This window comes from Taurulus bubalis, assembly GCF_910589615.1.
Source record: "Taurulus bubalis genome assembly, chromosome: 11".
Taxonomy (NCBI): Eukaryota; Metazoa; Chordata; class Actinopteri; order Perciformes; family Cottidae; genus Taurulus; species Taurulus bubalis.
The window spans coordinates 12,335,550-12,359,951 of NC_136599.1; the positions used below are offsets into that span (position 1 = coordinate 12,335,550).

General features: G+C 39.1%; 1 protein-coding gene across 1 annotated transcript; it reads left to right on the forward strand.

Moving 5' to 3' along the window:
• Positions 1-94: 94 nt before the first annotated feature.
• dnajc5ab (DnaJ (Hsp40) homolog, subfamily C, member 5ab) lies at positions 95-20,501 on the forward strand (the record flags this gene model as incomplete). The annotated part of the gene is made up of 5 exons (XM_079226638.1): positions 95-222; positions 15,542-15,730; positions 17,808-18,021; positions 20,072-20,243; positions 20,404-20,501. The coding sequence occupies exons 2-5, from the start codon at positions 15,624-15,626 to the stop codon at positions 20,499-20,501; spliced, it is 591 nt and encodes a 196-aa protein (XP_079082764.1). The 5' UTR covers positions 95-222; positions 15,542-15,623.
• Between the last annotated feature and the right edge of the window lie 3,901 nt (positions 20,502-24,402).

The window sequence follows — 24,402 nt, forward strand, 5'->3', positions numbered from 1 at the left end:
AGTGGGCGGGTTTCCGCGCGACCGCTGCGCTCAGCTAGGATTGACAGCTCCTTCCTTCCTTACCAGTGTAGCCGTTAGCTCTGTGACTGTACTACCGGCTGTTTGAATGGTTTAGCGGCGGAAAGAAAAGCAGAACTGTGATGCGAGTGTTATTTTAATAAAAAAAATAGAGTTAGCGTTACGCTTGATTTAAAGATACAGAGAAGCCACACTGAAAAAAAGGTAAGAGACGCACACAGTTGGGCTAACACAAGTCAGCTTTGCTGCCCTTGGATTAGTGAGCGAGCTAGCGTTAAGTGCTAGCTGGGTTATTCAGACCGGGCATGTCGCCCAGCTCAGCCTCGGCTAACCAACATGGATGCTTTGAGTGTTCCTTTGATGCGGCGCCTGGAGATTATCCGCTTTAACCACGGTGTTGATTCCCGAGCCGACCGTTATTTTCTAGTTCGGTTGCCAGTCACGAGCCGAGAGCGCTGGGCTACATAGTATCTGAGGGCAGGCAGACGAGGGTTGGATTGTGATCGATTTATATCAATTATTGTGGGTCCTAGCGCGACAGATTTGACGTGTTAGTCAGTCTTGAGTGTGAGAAAGAGAAAGACACCACGGGATAAATCCGGATTTGTAGTCTTGTTTCCAAGTGAGGGGCTGACGTATTTGTGATCTCGCCTGTCTTTGGTAATGTTGAAGAGACAGGTGCAACTTCGCTTGGAAGTTAATAGCACGTCAACAAAAATAGCCAAGCTATTTACGAATTGATAGTTAAGTAGTCTAAATGACTTCCATTGTATTGTTCTTAACAGGACGGTACTTCTGAAATAGCTGCAGTAGAGCTGTCGCTTTCGGTCTTGTTGTCCTCGTGACGTGTGTGTGGAGTGGCAGGTGGTATCAAAAACTGGCTGACGTGAGAGTGCACGCAGCGTGTGTGTTTATGGCAGAAGATGTACAGATGTAAGTTAGTCGTGAAGATTTTATTATAAAGTCGCAGTTGTGGCTCTGGTCATCCAATTTGGTTCTGTCATTAACTACAATTGTAATCTTGTTAATTATAACTGTAGAACCAAGTCCTGCAGTATGTCACGGTGATGTGTTTTTTTTAAGCAGGCATTACATCAATTTTTTTTCACATTTTCTCCACCAAATTTGATTCTGAGGACTCATACTTGAAGTCTTTTATTCGTTTCTTGGAACAATCTATTGTAGTGGTGTTGCTGTAAATGTACTACATCTGTGCAGTGTTACTTACTTCCAGCGTATGACTACTTGTGGATTGGTCTTTTCTTCTGGGAGCTGTCACTTAATATAACTGTCAAACAAGCACGAGGATAAAAGTAGGATATAAAAACAAAACTACAAGCATCAGCATGGATTCTAAATCGGTATAAGGGCGCTACTGTCATTTAGCAACTAAAAAGCCATTGGTCTATTTTCAGATACTATGAACAGCACTGTAATTCAGATAGCTTCCGGTAAGAAAAATCATCTGTGAAGAAAATGTTCTGCTGAAGAAAAACATATTCTATGAATCTCTGTAGTCTAACACAATAGTTTCTACTACTGAAAATAACAAGTAACTAATTGATGAATGCCCCGATCAGTACTTAGCATCAGTCGCCTAACCTATTGAAGTACTGATACTTTAGGTTGTCCTGGCAAAATGATAATGGTCTGGGTGATACCTTGATATATTGCAATTATATTGTATGACCATACAATATCATTGCTTACGATCGATACTTTCACAAAATATTTACACAATGGAATTAATATGAAATGTTCATCACTAAATTGGATATAATGACTAAGTGCGTTCAGGAAAATAATAGAACAGCTTGATTTGCTTATTTTACTGCAATGCAGCCTTTACAACCAGGAAAAGACACTTATGTGATGTTACGATAACCAAACTCCAAGACAATATCTAGTCTCATGTCACAATATTTGTATAATATCAATATATGTCCCATGTTATTGATCAAAACAACCTGTTTGTCCTTTTTTTATTGACTGGATATTGTCATCACTCTTAAAAGTATGTATCGGTAGTGGTGCACCTTTACTCGAATCTCCAAGTATACAATTCTCACAATGGCTATCCTTGTCCAGCCTTTTTAGAGAATGACATTATCGGGGTTTGTGCATTTCCAGCCACACAGGAAGAAAGTATTTTATCAGAACTAAAACGTGGATAGGTTCACTTGTAATTTGCCACTAACAATTATTTTAGTTATCAATTGATCTGCTGTTTATTTCTTTTCAATTGATTGATGAATAAGTTTATAATATGTGAGAAAATAGTGAAAAGGGGTAAGTTGACTTGCATTTATATGGCAACTCTCCAGTCTTCCAACCACCACTCAAAGCGATGTATACTACATGTCAACATTCACACACACACATTCTTACACTGAATAAGATAAGATGATATATCCCTTTATTAGTCCCGCAATGGGGAAATTGCAGCATTACAGCAGCAGACGGGTAAAGTGCACACAAGAGACACATAGTAACATACAAAACAAGTAATATAAATGAACAGTAAAACAGTAATCAAAACAGTAAATAATCCACAATAGCAATATTATATATACATACAGAATAAAATGTATTTAAAAATGGATTTATATTGCACCAATTGAAGTGATTAAAGTGACCAAGGTGTGGCCTTGCAAGGTGCCACATGTTCATCAGGATCTAAACTAGTGTTCATTCAGGCATACCGACCGATAGCTCTTGCCTGGGCATCGACCTTTGAATCAACCCACTTCTCTGAGTTCAAATTGACTGATTTATCTGGCATTCTGAAGCAAAACAGCGTTTTTGGATTAAATAGTAATCGAACAATAAGCGCAGTCGGGGGACAAATTATTAGTTAGTAAGTGGCAGGGGGAGGTCCTCACGCCATTGAAAAGTGTTGTCAGCTGCACCCCGGACTGAGGAGTAATAACAACAATGAAAACCGTTACATACTTTCTCTTTTTAACCGCTTTGCTCTTAAAACGGCCGCTCAAAGAATGCTCTCATGGCATTTGATCCCCTGTAGATGTGTTGGTCTCAAGTGATAGATTAGCAAAAATTGAATCCTCCACTGAAATTAGATTCGAGTAGAGGCAATATCAGGCTGAAGATGGTTTAACAAGTTGACATTCTGTCTGATATCAGGCACCAATGACACAGCTGTCGGTGTCTTACCCAGGGACATTCCAACATGGAGACTGGAAGAGCTGGGGATCGAACTGCCAATAATTCAATTAGTGGATGACCCTATCTAGCTCCTGAGCCACATCACACTCTCCCTGGACCCATAGGGACATCTTCATGCTTTCATCCTCATATTTAAGAAGCTTTTTGCTTATATCACCCCAACCAACAACGGTTTATATTTTTCATACTGATAATGGGTCGAATTTGACAAAATAGAAACTTGTTTCTGTTCTATGTTTAATGAGATTTACTGAAGTTATTGTGCCATTTCTTAACTTTAGTCACTTGGAGTGGCTGTGTGGTGCAGTGTGACGGTTTCTTGTCCGAGTGGCACTGCTGTGACCCTTGAAAACCTAAAATTATCCCCTAGCTGGGATTCCTACTTTGGTGATATTTGTATCCCCACATAGAAGGCTGATAGGGTTCATATTCAGTCTCTGACTAAAGAGTATTAGACTCAGTACTGTATGAACTTAGCTTTACAGAACCACTTGATTCATTATCATTTTCCTATGCAATTAATGAGAGCCCAGCCCGGTAAATATTTGTATTATACAATGAAATGCTCCCTTGCTGTTATCTTTCAGTTGTTGTGTTTTTTAAGCAGCATTTTATACTTTACAAATGCAAAATGCCTGCTTTACAATCATTTACTGCTGCAGGAATGAGTCGTAAATCCCGGAAAAGAGTTAGCATTTTGCACTATTGTTTCCCTCGTCTGAAAGTTTGTATGGGTTTTTTACTTAGATACCTGAAATAAGGTATTTGGTAAACACAAGCTTAGGATATTTTAATGTTTTGTTCTATGATATAAATTATGTCAGTAAATATATTTCTCGACAATTCTGAAGCAATTAAGTGTTTAAAAAAAGGCGGTAATACTTTTATTAAACCTCAACACCTGGACACTAGTCTGAACTTTATCTCTGGCAATTGTTTGGACAAATTTGTATGCTTCAAAAATCATAAAAAATAAAAAAAACTAGGCCAATTTCACTTTCCTCACACTGCACAAAGAGACAAGAAACTGACTGTAAAGTAATTAACGGTAAATAATTAAAATAGTAAATCTCCTCCTGTAGTTTAAACCTTAAAGGTGTGTATCACCGTCCTCAACAGAGAAAACCACAGAATGAAAAAACACTTTCCTTTTTTAAATGGGAGCCGGTGGCTGCAGATGGTCTCAGGTCATGAGTCTTGTAATGATGACCGTGTCCTAGACAGGATGGTGTAACAGTCCTGTGATCGTAAGTCACATGAGGCTGTCAATTATTCACATTCCCTTTTTGGTGTGACACTTTGTCTCCTTCTCTTTCTCACCCTGAACCAATCCCTTCTCTCTGTCTGTCACTCCATCCCTGTGTCCCTGTCACAGCCGTCAACCTCCACCTCTGTCATTCCATCTTCATCACCACGACTTCCCCACCAGGTTTTCTCTCTGAACTTTGATTCAATTTGAGATTTGCTTTGGTGGATCATGGGTGTTTCTGTATAAAGTACTAACTTCCTGAATAGTGTGACAAACTAAACTGCAATGCGGGAATTTCACAGTAAACTTGTTAATTATGTTAAAACACCATTTTTCTTGGGACACTATTTTTAGAAGTGCTAGTTTCACAGTTACACCTGAGCTGAGCTTTTATTCAGCACTGAGCAGTCAGACATGTTGTTCATTAACCAAGGAATTTCAACTTTACATTTCTTGGACTGCCAACATTGATGGATCAACTGACCTTTTTTTGATTAATCATTCAGTAGATTTAATTATTAAGTAATACAATACGTTTATAAACTGTGCTCAGTGATCATCACATACTAGTTTAAGTAATATATTCATATTGTTTTAATTTGTTGAATCTTTCCTGATTAATTTATATGTAATTTAGTCTAAACAATGTAAAACAAATAGTGAAAAGGACCAATTTCAATCTTTCAGAGCCCAAGGTGAATTCTTCAAGCAGTCCAAAACCCCCAAATTATTATATTATATTTGCTTGAATGGTTATTCAAGCAAATATAATATCAAATGCTAAATTTTGCAATTCCTTTTCTGCCTGGGTGTTTCACCTTTGACCTTGATGTTGGTCTCCAAACAGATCACTTAATAGACTGCATTTATAACCAGATCAATTTAATAATGGTTCTGATTACAACAGACTCGATGATATGGCCTGTCAGCGTTATATAAGACTTGACTGTATGCTACAATGCCTGCAGTCTGCTTCAGTTGTTTACATTCATACTAGTCATCTATCCTATATTGTTAGCTAGCATACAAACATAAGTCATGACAACGATTAGGGAGACTGTAACATTTATTTTACACCTTAACAAAAATTATTACTCACTAACTAAAATGAGAGAGCTGAAGCCCTCCTGAATCATTTTAAATTTGATCTGTTTAATCGATGCTCTACTACAATCAAATGTGTGCAGACTAGACTGGCCTTCTTTTATGTATTCCTTGTTGCAGTCAAGGAATACATAGATAAATGTATACCTTCCTTTTTGCGTTGAATGTGGATGACATCAGCTGACAAGAAGTTCACATGGACCGAAGCTGTTGCCTCGCAATGCAATTCTGTTGGAACACTCTATACAAAGTGTATGTGCACACACAGTTTGCCCAGTGTACCTCAGCAGAGTCATTACTTTAATGTTTTCTCCTGCACCGTTTGCATGAGTGTGTTCATTGAGAAAGCTCAAGCACAAATGCTGACAGGACAACTGATTGGACATGAGCTAATGAATTGGATTGGCCCTTTTTGCATCACAGCATCTTGGGGCCAAGACGTAGAGACTGATGGGAAAGTAGTCTGTGATGTAAAGTGTATGTGTGTGTGTGTGTGTGTGTGTGTGTGTGTGTGTGTGTGTGTGTGTGTGTGTGTGTGTACACACATTTGTGAATGTATCATTATTCTCTTAATAAGTATCAAGTCAAAGGTAGTGTAATTAGCAATTTGCTTTGAAGATGTTTTGTTACTTAACTAAGAGATTGATTACCAAACAGCAGGTGCCTTTAACAGTACTTATGGAGACGTCCTGGGTGACTGAGAATCCTCATAGACAAATCAAAGCCAAATTATACACTTTGTATTTTGGGCTTAGTCCCTGTCATCTTGTGGTATGTTTTTACTCCTAACAAACCACAACGCAGTTGGAAAAGGGTGAGATTCCACACATACATATCCATCTTGTCAACATAATCTTCTGACGTATGACAAGCCGTGCAGCTGTTTTTAATCTCATTCATACTTGTTGCCATTTTTGTGACAGTTCTTCCGTTGCCACTTCTCGGCTCTGGCACAGGAAGAAGACATTCTTGTGCTTACTCTCATATAAAGCTTGGAGGGGCTCAGTTCATGTTCCAGCTGCAAAGTGGACAGTGATTCAACATGTTATTGTTCTCAAATGGGCAGAAAACCAAACAAAAAGAGAGGAAACACTTTTTAAAATGCTTGTTTTTTTTCGCGGATAATGCGTCAGTGGGTAGTTTCCTGCGCTGCGTGCACATGTGTGGCAGCTGTGTTTACTGTGTCGGTCATAGCATTGAGGTGTCATTACCATCTATTGATTTTCAGGCCAAAAGTCTGTGTGTGTGTGTGTGTGTGTGTGTGTGTGTGTGTGTGTGTGTGTGTGTGTGCGTGTGTAACCTGATCTCAATGAATAAGCTGCACACTCAATCACTGCCTGCCTGTCTGGTGGTCTCTGTGTTTTGTTTTGTGTGTGAACGATGCCTTGTTTTTATAATAGCGCAATAACCATTGTTTTCATTATCAACTCATTCTCAGATTATTTTCTTGAATAATGGATTAATTGTTGTGTATACATGGTGTTTTCATACACATGCATACATGTACAAAAATACCCATGTATAAACAAATGTAGCTCCTCCTCACACATATGATGTCATCGTTTCCATAGTAACACCTTGTTCCATGTCCGTGTCATCACACTTTCAATGTTTGTTTTTTGAGCCGCTGTTAGCCTGGGCTCTCCCTTGAGGCCTGTTTGCCTTTGACAACCTGGCTCCCAGGATCACTGAGCCATGTATGTTTTTTTTCTTCTAGTTTTGGGAGAGCCCTAACCTGAACTAAACATGTCTCTATATTTGGGTTTTGAGTCCACCGGATTCAACCCTGGCTCACACGCGGAGAACATGTAATCTCCACCCATAGTGCCCGCCCAGCTACTTCCGTGTGGTGACTGTGCTTGTCAGTCAGCAGTGTGTCAGCAGTAGAGATAGGGGAAGGTGGGAGAGACGTGTCCAAGCAAACTTGAGCGTGGCCATTAAGCAGTTAAGCTCAAGTTAGGCGGGTAAACAGAGATACTGCTGGTGCCTGGTGTCTAAGGCGGTCTATGCACTACTATCTAATAGGCTAATGAAACTGGGTCCTAGCTTAGCTACACATTTAACTTTAGGCAGGCAAAAACACGCAACACAATTAGTTGTCAAAGTTTCTAAAGCCAGAACCCAAATTGGATTACTTGGATATACTTCCTACTGTCTTCCCACTGATTAATATCATTGGTACCTATCTACCGAGCTTCAGGAATATGGTGACAAGAGGTGCCAGCAGAAAGCCCAGATAATATTAAAAGACAATACCCACACCAGCCACAGGCTTTTCACTCTGCCAGTCTCAGCTGCAAGTATCCTCTGCCTTAACACCAGTCTTCAGAGTTGCTTCTTTCCTCAGGCAGAGAGGCTTAAATGCGTTGCCTACCCTCCACCATATAATATAGATTGGGGTTATTTTTGTGTATTTTCTTTTGTATTAAAAGGGGACTACAAAATGCATTTTGTTGTGCAACCCTGTGGTGGAAAGACAATGACCAGACACGTGTACATAAACCTTGTACTTGAAAGAGAAGGCAAAGAGGAAGTAAGTGTAAAATGTCCCACTTACTTTTAACGATCTATTGATAATACTGTAAAATATAGCTAATTTAACCTCAGTCTTTTTTATTTAAATGAGAGGTGTCTATTTTCTGAATTTGCTATAGGCTTTTAGAAGAATGTTTTTGATGCATTTTTGGAAAATGAGTGTGGACATTCAAGGAATGCAGAAATGCTATGTTTGCTATGTTTAAAGATTAGCATAATTGCATCAAAATAGGGCTCAAAACACTGAAATTTGGTGTTTGGAAATAGAATCAGAGACAAAACTGAGAAATAAATAAAAATAAATAATGGAAATTTAAAGGAATGGAGAAAAGTTAGAATGGTAAAAGCATGCAAGGACAGAGAAATAAACATCTGAAGATGAGGAAAGAGCAGGCAGGAGATGGGGTGACATGTTAATGAAGAAGTGATGACAAAAGTTAAGAGCTGGGAGAGGTGGAAGACAGTGTGATGATGGCAAGAGTGATAGAATAGAAGTGTAAAATGAATGGATAAGTTTCAGATTTGCTAAATAAATATATTTGGCTTAAACTGTCTGTCAAAAAACTATCTTGGCCTGTTTGGAGACATTTCACATTGGCATCAAGGAAATAGTGATTTGACGTACGTCATTATTTTGTGATGGCATTCCCGGTGTTTGTTGTGTTAATTCTGCTGTTGCAGTCGTAAATATAAATGTGGTCCCTGTGGTTCCTGCCCCTGATGACAAGAACTGGAAGGATGAAAAAACATTTATAATTAATTGAAATAAGGCTGAAAATAACAATTATTTTCATTATTTATTAATCTCACAATATTGTGCAATCTGTGTGAAACTGCAAAAGAGAGAGAAGTTTGAAGAAAATATGTTTCCTGCATACTTCATTTGGCAGTGTGTGTGCATTACATCCAGTTTTATTTAATTTCAGTCATGTCTCGCTGTACTAAACAGAAAAACAGAACATTGCATTACATTTGGTCGACACGGTTTTGACGTGAACAACACAGATGTGACTTATTCTGTTGTCCAGCTGTTGTGTATGCCTGAAGTGACGAGCTTTTGATGCAAGCTGACAGAAGCTTTGCTCTGTTTTTCCTCAATGTGTCTTACACACATGCACACAACAAATTAGTTAAGGAGAAAAACGACCTAAAATAAATAAAACCATAGATTCCAGTTTCACACAGACAGTAATATAGCTACCATATTCTCCAAATGTTTGGCTGTTGAAATTAAATGATAACAGGACAACACGGTTACTGATTTGCATGCCAGTAAGCAGAATTGAATCATCAACACACCCCAGTCATGTGTCACTTCTTGTATTAAGCAAGGCCCAAAACTTCCAACTTGACCAATACAGCTGCTTTGAGTGGAACAGTAGCAGACGTGTGGTCCTTTTTATCAGAGTTAATTGTAGTGACTGGATCTTCACATTAAATGTGGAGGATGTAATTGTAACTCCTTTTAGTCTGGTTTGCATTTAAATCTTGGAAGTTTGAATTCCTTTGTCATTACCTAAAACTCTACAGATAACTAGAGCTGACTTGAGTTTGGAGGCAGAAATCAGGAGGCCCACTGATATTTCAAACTTTTCAGAGAAGAGTTATTCCCATAAAAAGGGTCAAGGCATTCCTGCAGTTAAATAAATATCAGGTGCACCTGTATAAGCTTATAAATTGTTTTTCCTGAAACCTCTACCTCCTCCTGTAGATGGTTAAGTTTGAAACCAAAATAATGTATCTGTCTTTTTTTGGATTGCCTGTACTGTATTTGCAGATTCCTAATTGTTTCCAAGCACTTAAAACAAACCCTTAATCTGTTTATTAAAACATTGTAGATTCAGTACTGTTGCACAATTGACAGTTGAAAATAAACTTCTGTGCTCTCTGCTGGGCAAAATATATAATGGAGGCACTCTTTAAAATTGCCTCAAAGATATATTTGGCATGTCTGCAGTGCAATCGGCCAATAAGAACAACAAGGGATAGCACATTGACTCGCACGACAAACAGTGCTATCGGTCTCAGAATAACTATGCAAAAAAATGGACCCTGACAGGATGAGAAAAAAAAAATGCTTTAGCATATTGATTTGGACGTTGATTACCACGGTTCCGATCGAAGCATTTGGGTCAGCCTTAAGGCGCACTACCTTATTTTGCAACAGGCTTTTCTAAAAACCTTCAAACCGCAGTGCTCAATTCTCTTGGTACACAAAGCCTGCAGTCAGTGAACACTACCACATGATTTGTTACATCAGTGCTTTTTGCCTCATCATTCTATTTCACTTGCTTTTATTCCGTTCTTTCTTCTGCTTTTAAGTTCTTAATGTTGTGAGAGGATTTATGTAGTGTACTGCGGTAAAGCCAAGACTTATAAACACACAGGCCATCTCACATTTTATGAGGACTTGTAGATTGTGGAGGGAATGCAGGCAGACCTTTTTATTTTTTTTTTCTCTTAAGGAGTTTGACTCTTCTTAGAATGTACTGTCTCAACCTCCCCTTGTCTTTTTTTGAGTGTTGTCATCACCAATTTACTTTTTTTTTTCTCTTATCTTTGCATGATATGAATCTGTGTTGATAGATTATGCAGGAACAAGGAGGTTTTTATTTGTGTGGGAGCTGCAATATGTTTGAATTGTGTGCCATTTGACATGTAAAGGATGAGTTGTGACACACAATTTCAGTCTCCCACTCACACACGTTCACACTGTAAGACACTGGCCATATGCTGTCACCCTCACTACACCGTGTGTAACATCTTTCCAGTCTGTTCCTGTGAAGGAATTTGACTTGCATGACGAAATATCATTGGCATGCCGGCTAAAGTAGGCAGAGTCTTTGGTTCAGGCTCAATATGATGGTTGCTTATTACACACACACACACACACACACACACACACACACACACACACACACACACACACAGACACACACACACACAGTCTTTTAGTGTGTTGATAATCCCTGGAGTTCAGATGAAACACACTTATTGGTTAATTCCAGTTAGGTCGGTGGTGACTAGGGATGGGTATCGTTTGGGTTTTTTCCGATACCGGTGCTAAACCGATTCTTTTAAAACGATACCGGTGCCTAAACGGTGCCTGAACCGATACTTTTTTATTGCCAAGGCAATTTTTTTTCTTCAAATTGAACAATATTATTAACTGTTTAAAGTATACTATAGATATAAATAAATAAATACATACAAAACAATTGTCTTCAAACTGCAGCTTCAAACCTTTTAACTTATAACTATAAACAATATATATAAAAAAAAGAACGGACACAAGCATCAGGTGGCCTGAATGGGACCGTGTGAAACAGAACTCAGAAACTGTTGGATTCTACAAACTGCTGCTTTACTGGACTACACGTCATCATTAATATCAACTTGAGAGATTTGTTCCAGAAAGCCGAGGACGGACGTTCAAAAGCTCGTGCTCGTGTCTGCAGCGATCTCTGTGTGCGCGCGCTATGTGTGGTGTGTGAGCGCTGGAAGCCCCGCCCCCTCGAGCCCCGCTCTGCATGCAGGCAAACAACAGAGAGCAGAGCAGCTAGTGCGCTCTGATCCGCGCTATTTTAATAGTATTGATACATCAACATCTTTATCGTTTTTAACGTGCGGGTACCGCGCTACCTTTTTAGTATCTATATACCGTGCAACATTACAGAGTAGTGTAAAAAAAAAAGTATTTAAATCGGCTCAGGCATCGGAAGGAGGCACCGAAATCTGCGTTGCTTTTCTGTCCGGTAGGTGCCGGATGTGTTGGAACCGGTGCCATATTGGCACCGGTTCTCGGTACCCAACCCTAGTGGTGACTCTGTGTTTAATCAGAGGCACAGCAGTGGGTGGGATTTAGGGAGGTGTTAAATCGCTGTCTTGTCAGGGGAGGTGTTGTCGAGCCATTGTGGGGTTTCCACAGCTGCCATCTGGTGCCTTAAGCCTTTAGAAAGACTAATGGCCGACACACAAATGGGAACTTTGAAAATATGTTTGGCTGGCTCATTTTAATTCAAACAAATCTTTTCTTTACATTCTACCAAAAAGGATGCGTTGACGCAGCTTTTAATATCAGTGTGTTTATGGCGTGTGTTTCATTTAGACTTTATACTGCCTTTTTTCTTCCACTGTAGCCAGTTACAGGCTGATAAAGTCAGACGCTCACAACAAACATCTGTCCTGTGAGTAATAGAGCCCAACCAAAACATCAGCATTATGACATTATTGGCCAATTTAAGCTTATCAAAGGTATATAAGTATTGGCAAATATATTAGTTTGCCCATCAAAGAGAACTGAAATTGTCTCAAAATGTCCCGCTCAATGTGCTGGTCACTAGGGATGTGTACAGGTTCATTAAATAGGCACCAGTGCTTTATTATCAAGGAGCTATGTTTTACACAAGCACAGTGTGATAGCTCGGATAATTTGTAAAAGTTGTTCCAAGAGAGCTAAAACAAAAGCTATACGTATGTAGTCTAACTGTTGAGCTTAGTTTGCTACATTTTAAAATCTGGCAAATTCTTGTAAACTCAGCTGCTGGCAGTATCCAAATTTGTGTAACTAATGTTGTACAAGACACAACCATCAAGTGTAATTGACTGAGTGACCAGGCAAACACACCCTAAAATATACTTAATACTTAAATTAAAAAAAAATCATCCCAGTGCATGTTTCTATTATCCCACCATAGAATGTGTAAATCATTGATGGGAACCGTGTTCCTATTATAATATTGAGCCCATGAATCACGGTGTGATATTTTCTCATCAGGAAGGTGCAGCAGGTCTTGTGGTGACGACAGGCATGCATCTTATTTTCCTGTTGTTAATTTACGTCGAGCATACCAGTCCAAGTGAATCTGTGTAGCTGAATAGGCTTACTGTGGTCTCTAAGCCTGCTCCCCCCTTACACCTGCTGTCTCACAGGGTTATACAAACCAGAGAGCTCTGTTACTGCCCAGTTCAAAGGTATGGAAATGGATTTTCTTTAGGAACTAAACACTTCAAATCCCTTGTTGTCGCAATACCTTTTGTACAAAAATAACACATTTACAAGTACATATTTGTAGCTTATATTTGTGAAAATATACACATGGTTCATAGTCATTGCTCTTCCTGCTTGAAGGTAGTTTATTTGCTTTTACAAACCAACTTATTAAGTGTATGTTGTTGATGGGTGTATTGCGTTTGTTGGTGTCTGGTTGAATTAGCTCATCATGAAGCCTGCTGTACATAAGCCCTTTAGGCCCCAGTGGGTGGATTAACTGTTGTTTTTCATTGTGTCTCTGGCCTGCAGCACCCTGTCTGACTTTGCTGATCTCCTTCAACTCTCCTTCGTCTATTTACATGCATTACATCAGAAATAATGTAAAAAGAATGTATTGTAAGATTAAAAACATGTTTCAAATTTGAAAATAATTACATCTATCTTTTCTCAATAACTATTGTCTTTTGTACTCCAAGGTTCTGGAGTTATTGGAAATGTTTGGATCACACAAGTCAAAAACAGTCTGACAAAGACACCACTGAATTAAAATCTATTCTTTATCTTCAATTGTGCAGAAATACGGGCGGGAAACACATTACACACTTTATTTTTCAGGAATTGATAATGGAAGTAGCTAAGGAGTGAGCCTTCTCGCTTCCTTTCTCATCTCTGTTGAAAGTGCACAACCACAGTACTGATTAGGCACGCGCATGAACATGGCGGCGGGTACTAGAAGTGTGAATCTTCGCTGGCCCCATGATATGATTTGAATAAAATTGATGCATCTCAATATATTGCATCCTCAGTTTTCTATAATTACTGCACCTGGCTACTTTTTCAAGAATTAATACAAGCGGTCAGATAAATCTTTACTCCCTTTTTATCTAGAGTGCTTTCAAAAACAGTGGAAAACTTTGTTTTCTTCTTCAATACCAATATCTGTGTGAATCACCACAGTACATACACATTTCAACATCAAAAGATGTATCTTTTTGCAGTGCATTACAAGTGTGCTGTAATCTACAAATATAAGGTTTTCACATGACAGCTCTTAGGCAGTGCACCGAATGGCATGAATTAGCCTGGCAGCTAACTTCAGTTAATTAGTAAGTTACTTTTTCTTACTCATAGTTATTCAACTCTAACTTTGTTTAAATCAGAACTTCAAGTTCGAGTTTCAGCCTGCATGAATGTTTTTTCTGAAATATAAAAAGAAAACTCCCAATTATGTTCACTATATCGACATCGACACTACATTTTAGAATTTTGACATCTTTAGTATAGACAAAGTTGAACAAGCTATAATCAAGCATTTCATGGAAACACAAGGTTAACTGGGTGGCATTAGAGGTTGAGCAAAACCCTTGATTGGTTACCTAAATAAAATTAAACATGACAATTAACTTCAGTCTGTTATTTGATAACCGATAATACATTTAAAAAAATTGTGCTGGCTCTGAAGATGCGGGTTAAGATGGTTCACCCACATGGTAATAGTCATCACTTCTATTTTAATGCTACAGGTCACTTATATCAGGATTTCTCAACCTTTTTAGCACAGCAGACTTTTTCTATTGATAATTTTGTCATGGACCAACCGACTGCTGAAATGGTCCTGAACATTTCAGGGGTAGCCTGTTGTGTGAAAGGGACTTAAGAAAGGTATTGTGTCACGTGGTATTGTGTCGCGTGGTATTGTGGCACGTGGTATTGTGATGGCAACAGCTGCTACTTGTCAGTTAACATACCTTTGACTGCTCTCACCTACTTCCTGCATCGATAGTACAGTCTTTCTGTTAGAGCCACTGTCTCTTGTTTTCTGCAGCTCCTGGACAGTTGACTTACTGGATGCAAGAGGTTCATTCAAGATACAGATCACAAATCTCTCTGCCTTATACACCTGCCTGCCTGGCTGCGTGACCTGAACTTAGGTTACCCTGGTTTATCTCATCCATTCCTTTCTCTTCCTTGACACAACGCACCTTTAAATCCCTCAACACCATGTTAACAAATAAGCTGACCATTAACATGCAACTTAACAAATCCATATTAAATGTGGAATAATATATATATATATATATATATATATATATATATATATATATATTTTTGGTTTCAATCATTACTTCCTGCTAAATTGTATGTTCTGGTGGTGTTTTTTTCTAATATCAAAGTTCCTACATTCACATAAGAGCTCATGAAACGTGACATGCTCTATAAAAACTCCTTCTGACTAAAGCAGTTTCTGTTTCCAGAGTCTCCTCTCTACAAATGTCCCAGTGAAAAACACCTGGTTTTGTTACGTACGCCCTGTAAAAGTCAAGAAAGACAGTCTTATGTTAACTGTTACAGCCGCACGGAGGCCTAATGTACCAAAGCAACCTGTTTTTGATTTGAACCTTTTTAGTTTACCAACTTCTTTGTCCTCTTCTCTTGTTTTTCTTCCTATCTGACAGGTAAGAGGCTGAGCGAGAGAGAGAGAGAGAGAGAGAGAGAGAGAAAGAGAGAGAGAGAGAGAGAGAGAGAGAGAGAGCGGTCATGGAGCAGCAGAGACAGAGATCTCTCTCCACATCAGGAGAATCGCTGTACGCCGTGCTGGGTCTCGATAAGAGCGCAACGACAGAGGACATCAAGAAATGTTACAGGTATGTGTTACTACCAGTGTTCCCTCTAAGCTGCGCGACCGCGCAGGCCAGTTGAAGTGGCCGCGCAATAGATTTTTCAGGCCGCGCACATTTTTCAGACCGCACAAACGATTTTTTTCAGGGGTTAAAAATCTTTTTTACGCCTGTGTTTCTGAGATAGGAGTGAGCCATCCTCACAATAATAAGATCTTTGTGACGTGTCGACTCTTCTTGGCCAATCAGCGTCCCGTTTCTCGACATGTGCTCTCTGTACCTTTGCTAGCGCTCTGTCTCCGTTAGCACCGCCTACCCCCGCTGTCCTCCTCCGGGCGCCAGGAGTGAAGCTCGCTTAGAGCGCCACATGAGCTAGGGCCGGCGCTGTTTAGGCTCCTCTTGGCGGGCCCTGCTCCAGCAGTTATAGGCTACCATGGCGAAAAGAAAGGCAGAGCAGGTGCCCCAGAAAAAGGTCTGCCTAACGTTCAAACAGGAGTGGCTAGATGAAATAGTCCAAACTGACACAGATAGGATGAAACTTTCAGACATATTTAAATATGAAGAATATGAAGTTATTAAATTGTTTATATAGGCTATCTTTAGGAAAAATGACACCATGTCAATTTTAATAGGCCTATAATTATTGTTAAGCACTGCATTAGCATTTTTCTTTCAATGAAGTTCCACTTAAATGTTATACCTGCTGAGAAATGACTAAACACCTTTTGATACTTTTATTTTTATATATATATATATATATCATTACCAATTATAACCAGTGAACCAGTCATAACCTCCCCTTATTGAAGTTCAATAAAGATCCTTTAAGTTCAACTAAACTGACTGTTAAAACACCATCATTAAAATGTTCCCAAAGTCCAGCCATTATAAAGGATATTGAATAAATATCAACCTTGTATACATATTGATGCATTTGCTGTCATCTCTTTGAATCCCCTATGACTAACGCAGGCTTGTGGTCATTTTCGGCAGATCGCGTGATTGCGAATTGCTCACAGTGCTGAAATGTGCGCTCAGGAAAAAAAAAAATGTTGCTCAGTGCTGAAAAAAATTAGAGGGAACATTGGTTACTACCCACATCATATTTTACTACAGTAATGCAATCCAGCCCCATAGTACATCTTTTATATTAATGTGTTTAATGTAACACCACTGGAGGGAGTCAGAGGCCTGTGACCAACTCTTTGGTCACAGGCCTTTAACTGCTTTAATCTGCTTTTAATTTGTGAAGTAACCTTTTCTTTGCTCCACATTGGTTAATTCAGCTGTTGAATGAAGCATTTTGAATTACAATATTTAAATGGTAAGTTTTCAATAGGTTTTAAAGATGCAAAATGTTCATTTTAATTTTCCTAAATTTAGTTCCAGGGACATTTTACCCAGAAAGGCCCTGATGAGGGGGGCAGTACTTTCTGAAAAAATAGGAACTTTGGTATGTGGGGTTGACATAAAAAATAAATGTTGTCGTTGCTCTATATATAATAATAATTTTAAAAACAACAGAAAAAAGCAATCTAAGAGGGCGAGCAGCAGTCCTGTGAATGGGTGAGCAACCATTCCTGATATGACAGTCATTCTGTTTCTGTGACTGGTAACCTATATTATTGTTTTTATTTTAACCTTCGTAATGAAGCAATATTTCTCACCGTGTTGCCCACAATTATTTAGCCTGGATGAAACACCACGGTAAGAAGAAGTTTCTAAGATGTGCTTTTAGTAGTCCATCCTATGATCATTGGACCTTGGCAGACCCACGATGTCAATTACTTCTGAGGTCCCATCATAACGTAGCCTAGTATAAGTGCAGTTGGATTCTCTGAGCACCGCGGTTTTCTATTTCTTTTTTTCAACAATTTTTTTCAAATTTTCAACATATTTTTGACTTCATGACGTTTTCCATCGAGGTTAAAGGTAAAGTGATGAGTGATTCGACTGCAGTCACAATTCCGGCTGTGATAAATGTCTTTAGGAATATGTTTTTTTTATTTCTTTTTATGAATGTTTGATAAAAGACCATCATAACAGAGAAAACCTTGCCAACCTTACCTTTTTTTATTTTTCTTCTTTTCTTTTTTTTTTACAGGAAACTAGCATTGAAGTTTCACCCAGACAAGAACCCGGACAACCCAGACGCATCTGACAAGTTTAAAGAAATCAACAACGCCCACTCAATCCTCAGCGATACCACTAAGAAGAACATCTATGACAAATACGGTTCGCTGGGGCTCTACGTCGCAGAGCAGTTTGGAGAGGAAAACGTCAACACCTACTTTGTTCTGTCCAGCTGGTGGGCGAAGGTAGGAGGCCAACGCATGCATTCTTTCTTTCTTTGTGATCAACTTTAAGTGAATTAAGAGTGACGTTTGCCTTCCACTATGGCTGTGCGGTATACCGGTTTCAGATTTCCATAAGGTATGAATTTTCCATATACCGTCAAACCGGTGGTTACACGCTATGTCGGTCAATTAGACAACAGTGCCAGCAACCAGCGCCATCAACAAGCCGTGCATATCCGCAAGAACAGCAGGCAGCAACATTTATTTTTTACAGTTTAATACTGGGAGCGCAGTGGAACTACTTAGCTTTCAGGCTAACTTGGTTCACTTATGGTTCAAAATCACACGGCCAAATTGAATGCTGGGAAGTTGGGCGGCGAACAGCTGTTTGTGTGGCGTGTCTTCCGGTCTGTCTGTTCCTGTTTTTTTTGTGGGTGAACTCTACCCAGAATGCAATTTGGCGCTGTAATTTTATAACAAGTGTGAACCATGACTGAGCCCAGTTACACTGACAGGTAAGTAGCTCCACTGCGCTCCCAGTATCAAACTGTTAAAAGTCAATGTTGCTGCCTGCTGCAGTTGTGGCTATGGACGGCTCACTGACAGTACTGCTGTCTAGTTGACTGGTGCTGTTAATGGAATCAATGTGTTTACTTGTTTAAAAAAATATATACCGTGATATACCGTGAAACTGCCAGAATCTTACAAAATACTGTGATATGAATTTTTGCCCATACCGCACAGCCCTACCTTCCACGTACTGGTGTATTTAACTTAACATCTCTTGTCACTACTAGATGTTTGCATGAACTTCTGACAATGTCCCGAAAATCAGGTCCAGAGTTACTCTTTCACACTTAATGATGTGTAGCCCACAACAGGAGATTGTCCATTGCAGGACTTACAACATGGCACAGAATAAAGGCAAGGCAAGCTTATTTGAAAACCACATTTTAACAACAAGGAAATTCAAAGTGCCTCACATAAAACCATTAAAAGCATCACAACATAATGCAAAAAACAAGATTCAAAAATGATTAAGAACATTCATTGAAACATTAAAAACTGAGTAAAACATTAAAAAGCTAAAAAAAAAAATAGAATAAAAGTTGCAGTGCCGTTTAAGAAAGAAAATGCAGTAGTGAAATGCAGAAATTGATTAATATCCTTGAATCTGGTTAAATTAAAAGCAACAGCAAACAGAAAAGTCTTCAATCTGGATTTAAAGGGGCTGAGGGTCTCAGCAGACCTGCAGCTTTCATGGATTTGTTCCAGATATGTGAACCAGTAAAACTGAACGCTGCTTCTCCCTGTTTAGTTCTGATTAGTAAACCATGGTTATGTAGCCGCTTTGTCATTTAGTAACACTGAGTCTCTTGCCGTACATTGTACACACAATGTGTGCAAAACAGGAGAGCAGATCAATTGACACAAGACAAGTTCTCTCCACACTTCTAAAATGGCTTCACCGGAGTTTGGTCTCTGAAAAGAGGGATTCTAATATGTTGCCTGTCAATATATAAACAGTTGTCCATTTATGACAGCTTCTTAATTGTATATATATATATATATATATATATATATATATATATATATATATATATATAATACATATGTTTTGCGATACAATAAATAGAATTAGGCTTCAAATAGACCCCACTATTGGTGATAGCTCTCGAGCGATATTGCTTCCAGTGATCGCCCCCAAACATCCTGATCGGTGCACCCTTTCTCTTTTCTCAAAAAAATCCTACATTACATCCACTGTTTTTGAGTGTTGTAAAACTATAAATAGACTCGAGGGCCAGTGAATACTTTGTGTTGTCACTATGTATTCGTTAGTTTAACTCCAGATGCTTTTTACAGCACATAACCTGTATACAGATAAATACATTTGGAAAATACATTATTCTCAATATCTTCTACTTCAGTGTATAATCAGGATTCATGTTAGTTGATGTTAGTAGATGTTAGTTGTTTGCTCTCTCTCTCTGTCTCTGCTCTGCTGAGTCCTTGACTGCCTTCATCAGGTCAGTTGTTTAACTCCGTCTCTCTCCTCTTCATCCCACAGGGCTTGTTCGTCTTCTGCTGCCTGACCACAGGCTGTTATTGCTGCTGTTGCCTGTGTTGCTGCTGTAACTGTTGCTGCGGTAAATGTAAACCTCGGCCACCCATGGACCAGGAGCCCGAGTTCTACGTCTCCCCCGAGGACCTAGAGGCCCAGATGACCGCTGACGAGAGAGGTGAGTGCAACCCCTGCTCGAGGCTTCTGCCCTGGGTGACGTTACAGTCACTATGTCCACTTCTTACATACAGTCTATGGTACAAACGTACGTAGGTTTGTTTTTTTATACTTTTGGTTTGCATGTGTTCTAACGTTTGTGTATTGTGCGTCCTCCCCAGATGGTGGTGAGCCCATCGTGATGCAGCCATCCTCAGCCACAGAAACCACCCAGCTCACCTCCGATGCCCGCCAAAACTACAGGACCGACGCATACTAGACACACTCATACCTGACAGTGAACCACAGCTATAGTATCAACTAATAACACCCTTACACACACCAGCAAATACTATATATCATCTGTCACAGTCAGCCATCACACTGCTCAGCCCAAAAGTTAACCTTTTTAATTCACGTTAATTTCTAATTAATGTGAAGTGAGTAGAGGGGAGAAGGAGGAAAAAAAACTAAAACTGTTCTTTTAACAGTGAGAATGCAGACAACATGAGTGATCCTGTGTGTCTTCATGATTATCCAGAGTAACATTCGTCTTTAGAATAACGGATGAGCTCATATTTCAGCTCACATTAGGATAAAAAAAAATCCAGCATGTCAGATGCAGTCAGAAGCACAGAAGGGGAAGCTTTTCAAAACACAGAAATGCATTTACTTAATGCATTACAAGCTGGTTTTACCTGGAAGAGGTATGCTAAAAAATTATGGTTTTTTTTCTATTACAAAAATCATGAGAAAGAAAAATCATTAAACCTATAAATTGTGTGCGTTTGAAAACTCTAGTCTGAAGAGTTTTATGGAGCAGCCACATTGCAACTAAATTGTAGGTAATTCACCACTTTAAGATGAATCCGGCCAGAGATTCACAATTAAGATATGCAGTGACTTTTCACAATAATGCTTTTGGGGTTCGTTTCTCGTTTTAACTCTCTATGCAGGAGTAAAACAACCCAATGTGTATTTTAACGCTTTAAGTCTATTTTCTTCCGTACTACAGCGATTGTGTGTTGAGCTCTGAGCGATGCCAAAGTGTGGGTGACCTACACATGCAATCTGCATGACGTACATTTCGTCATCTGCCCATATCAGCGAGGGTAAGCACGGGCTGTCCGCACGCAGCCCAAAGATTATGATGCACACTGTGCGCGCGACATACTTTCTACACAGACACACAAGGCTCTTCTCAGTTTTCTATTTCGTGCCTCCTCGTCTCCTCTCTCCTCTGTGCTCCTGCCTGTAACCCTGAAATCAATCTCCGTGAATGTGCAGGTGTATCCCTCAGGGCGGCTGTAGCTCATAGGGAGAGTGGTCGTCATGTAACCACAAGGTTAAGTTTGCATGTTGAAGTGTCCTTGAGCAAGACACTGAACCCCCAGTTGCTCCCCGGGCGCCTCACGGCAGCACACTGTTCCTTAAGTACTTAGGATGGGTTAAATGCAGAGAATAATTTCCCCAAGGGGATTAATAAAGGATAATTTATTCTTCTTTGGCGAAGAGTTTTTGCCACGTGTGACATATAAAAAAGGCGTGACACACAGCTATGCCCCACTTCACAATTAACTGAAGTTGCTTTAAAATGACGGCTCCAAAGCACAAATGTCTCATTTTGTTGAAGGCCTGTTTCCTTGTCTCCTCTCTCCTTGCGTGTCTTCCTTCGCTTGCATCTCAGGTGGGAGGGATATGGAGAGGAGGCGAGCAAAGGAATCGAGGATGTACAAACTGAAAATGAGAAGAGCCAGTAGTTTATAACGTTAATTACGTCTATGTCTGTTTTTGACTATATCCGACTCTTATGGGCTGTCGAGACTACAAGGAATTGCCATCTCACATATTTGCCAAGTGGAAATTTATGCAATGCGTTCCAGGAAAGAGTTTTTTGACACATCATACGAGTGTTTTACCCTTAATGTCTAGAACTTTAAAAAGTATCTAGATTTTGTTCTTCATATACTCAGAAACTGCTCGTGAATGAGAAACAAGTGATCTCCTTTTAGCTTGTTAGGAAAATCTCTTAAGGCTTCCCACTCAGCCCAAGGCTGGCAGGAAGTAGGTCAGTGATCCTGTTTGAGTTCAGTTAGGAGTTTAAAGGACGGTGTAGCTGTTTTTAAATGTCCCAACAGGTCAAAACTCCAGCAACACTCGTAGTATATAGAGCAACTTTATTGTAAAACCAAAGTGTTTCTGCTCATGGCCTAGATCAGGGTCATTTATTTGTCCTCACCTTTGTGAACGTCACCATAGGAGCTCCTCTCAGTGTGAAGAGGGCAGCTCTCACTCACACAACCAGTGTCCCACCGGCATCGGGGTCCCTCACAATTGAAACAGTTTGCTCACTTAGATCTGGTTCAACAGGTTTGGTGCCTCTCCATTCTGAAATAATTGAAGTGTGGCATGCAGATTCCATTATCAAGTAAATGTCCTCTGTCGTCCAGCACATTAATACTGCACGATTAATCAAGTTTGCAGCCAGACAGAAACAGCTTTCTTGAGGAAACACCTGACTGAAAACATACCTGGAAATCTACAGCAGCCAGCACACAAAGTACTGCTAATGTTGACTGACGGGTGTGTTTCTACTCCCTCAAAGAACGTCTTGCTGAATTCACTGAGAAGTCTGAAAAGGTCTTCTAGTAATAATTTAAGCCTATTAAATCTTGAAAAAGTTATCACATTGCTTCAGTTTCTCAGTAGTAGCAGTGATAATTAGTCACACTACTTGTTAACGCTACTGCATTGAAGATTTTCCATGGTCCTCTTACGCCTCACTTTCTTTCTTTCTTCCTTCTTTTATACTTTAACCTTAATCCACGTTCTCTTCCGCTCACCAAGGATTAGGTTTTGAAAGCTGTGTGTGCTGTGGGAGCCAGTGTTATTAGTAGAGACATTACAAAGTACAATATCGTACATTAGTGACCTCTTGTCATCTGGAAGAACACACATATATACACTGATTGAGTCCACTTTTTGTGTGTTTTTAGTTTTCAATTTGTTTTTGTGAGAAAGTAAAAATGCTGTACATGTCGTTTAAAGTGTATGTTTAGATTTTACGTCACTGTATTTCTTTCGAGTTGTACCCTTTTTTTTCTTCTTACATTTGTCTCTGTAGATTTGCTTTCCATTGTTTTTCTTTTCTTATTTATGTTGTTAATGAAGGGAGGATATTGATATCCAAAGTCTTATGTGGCATCAGTTGTGTAGATCATATAATCCTCATAGCAACTGAAGAGCAGTTTACAAAAAGCAGACTGTTTACGTAGAGTATAATTTTACAGAATAACACTCATTTTCTTTTTTTGTAGCTTATCTTTATTTGTCGCACACAAGTAGCACTACAGCTCTGCTAAAGTAGGAAACACAGGAACATTGTGGTTGTTTGTGTCAACAGTTTGATTTTTGTTGTAATTGAACCAACCAGGCTAATTTATTCAATATATTTTCTTCGATTTCTCAATCAAACACTTTGTTCATTATGTATTTTATACATATCATGAGACGGTGCAATATGAGCTAAATAATTCTCTCAAATTATCTTCCAAACGTCCAATCAAATTTCAAAGGTTTCAGGGAATGTGCAAGGTCATAATCGTAGAGAAATATTCCTAATTAGCCAACTTTGAAGCAAAAAGAATAAGAGTTAACACAATAGTCATTGTGTCAGCCAAGGTAAACACATTATAATCGCTGCTTAAGTCTGATTTGTATTCCTTTTTGCAGTATTGAAGTTTGTAATTCAGCGTTTGGACTCCAATTAAGGATTAAAAAGATATTTTTAGGAACTGTAAAAGAGTTTTTATGAAACTTGATGCTCCTTTTAAATTTGATTTCTCTTGATTAGTTTTGTGCTTCATGTCGTGTCCACTGAAATGCCACATTGTTAAAATACCTCCTTTCCTTTTTTTGTAATTTTTCCTCTATTGACCAAACATGCAACAGTGTCTGAGTGAATGCAAGGTGAAGCCTGAAATACATAAACCTGGAGTCAAGAACTTCCATTGTTAGATCTATAACCATGACAAAATAGATAAGAGTAAGTGAATACAGCGACCAGATGATAATGATATCGAAGCATTATTTAATTTATTTTATGTTTCTTATGTCTTTATTAATCTATTAACAATTAGCTTTTGTGTTGAGGGGATGTATAGAATTTTAGATGTGAACTA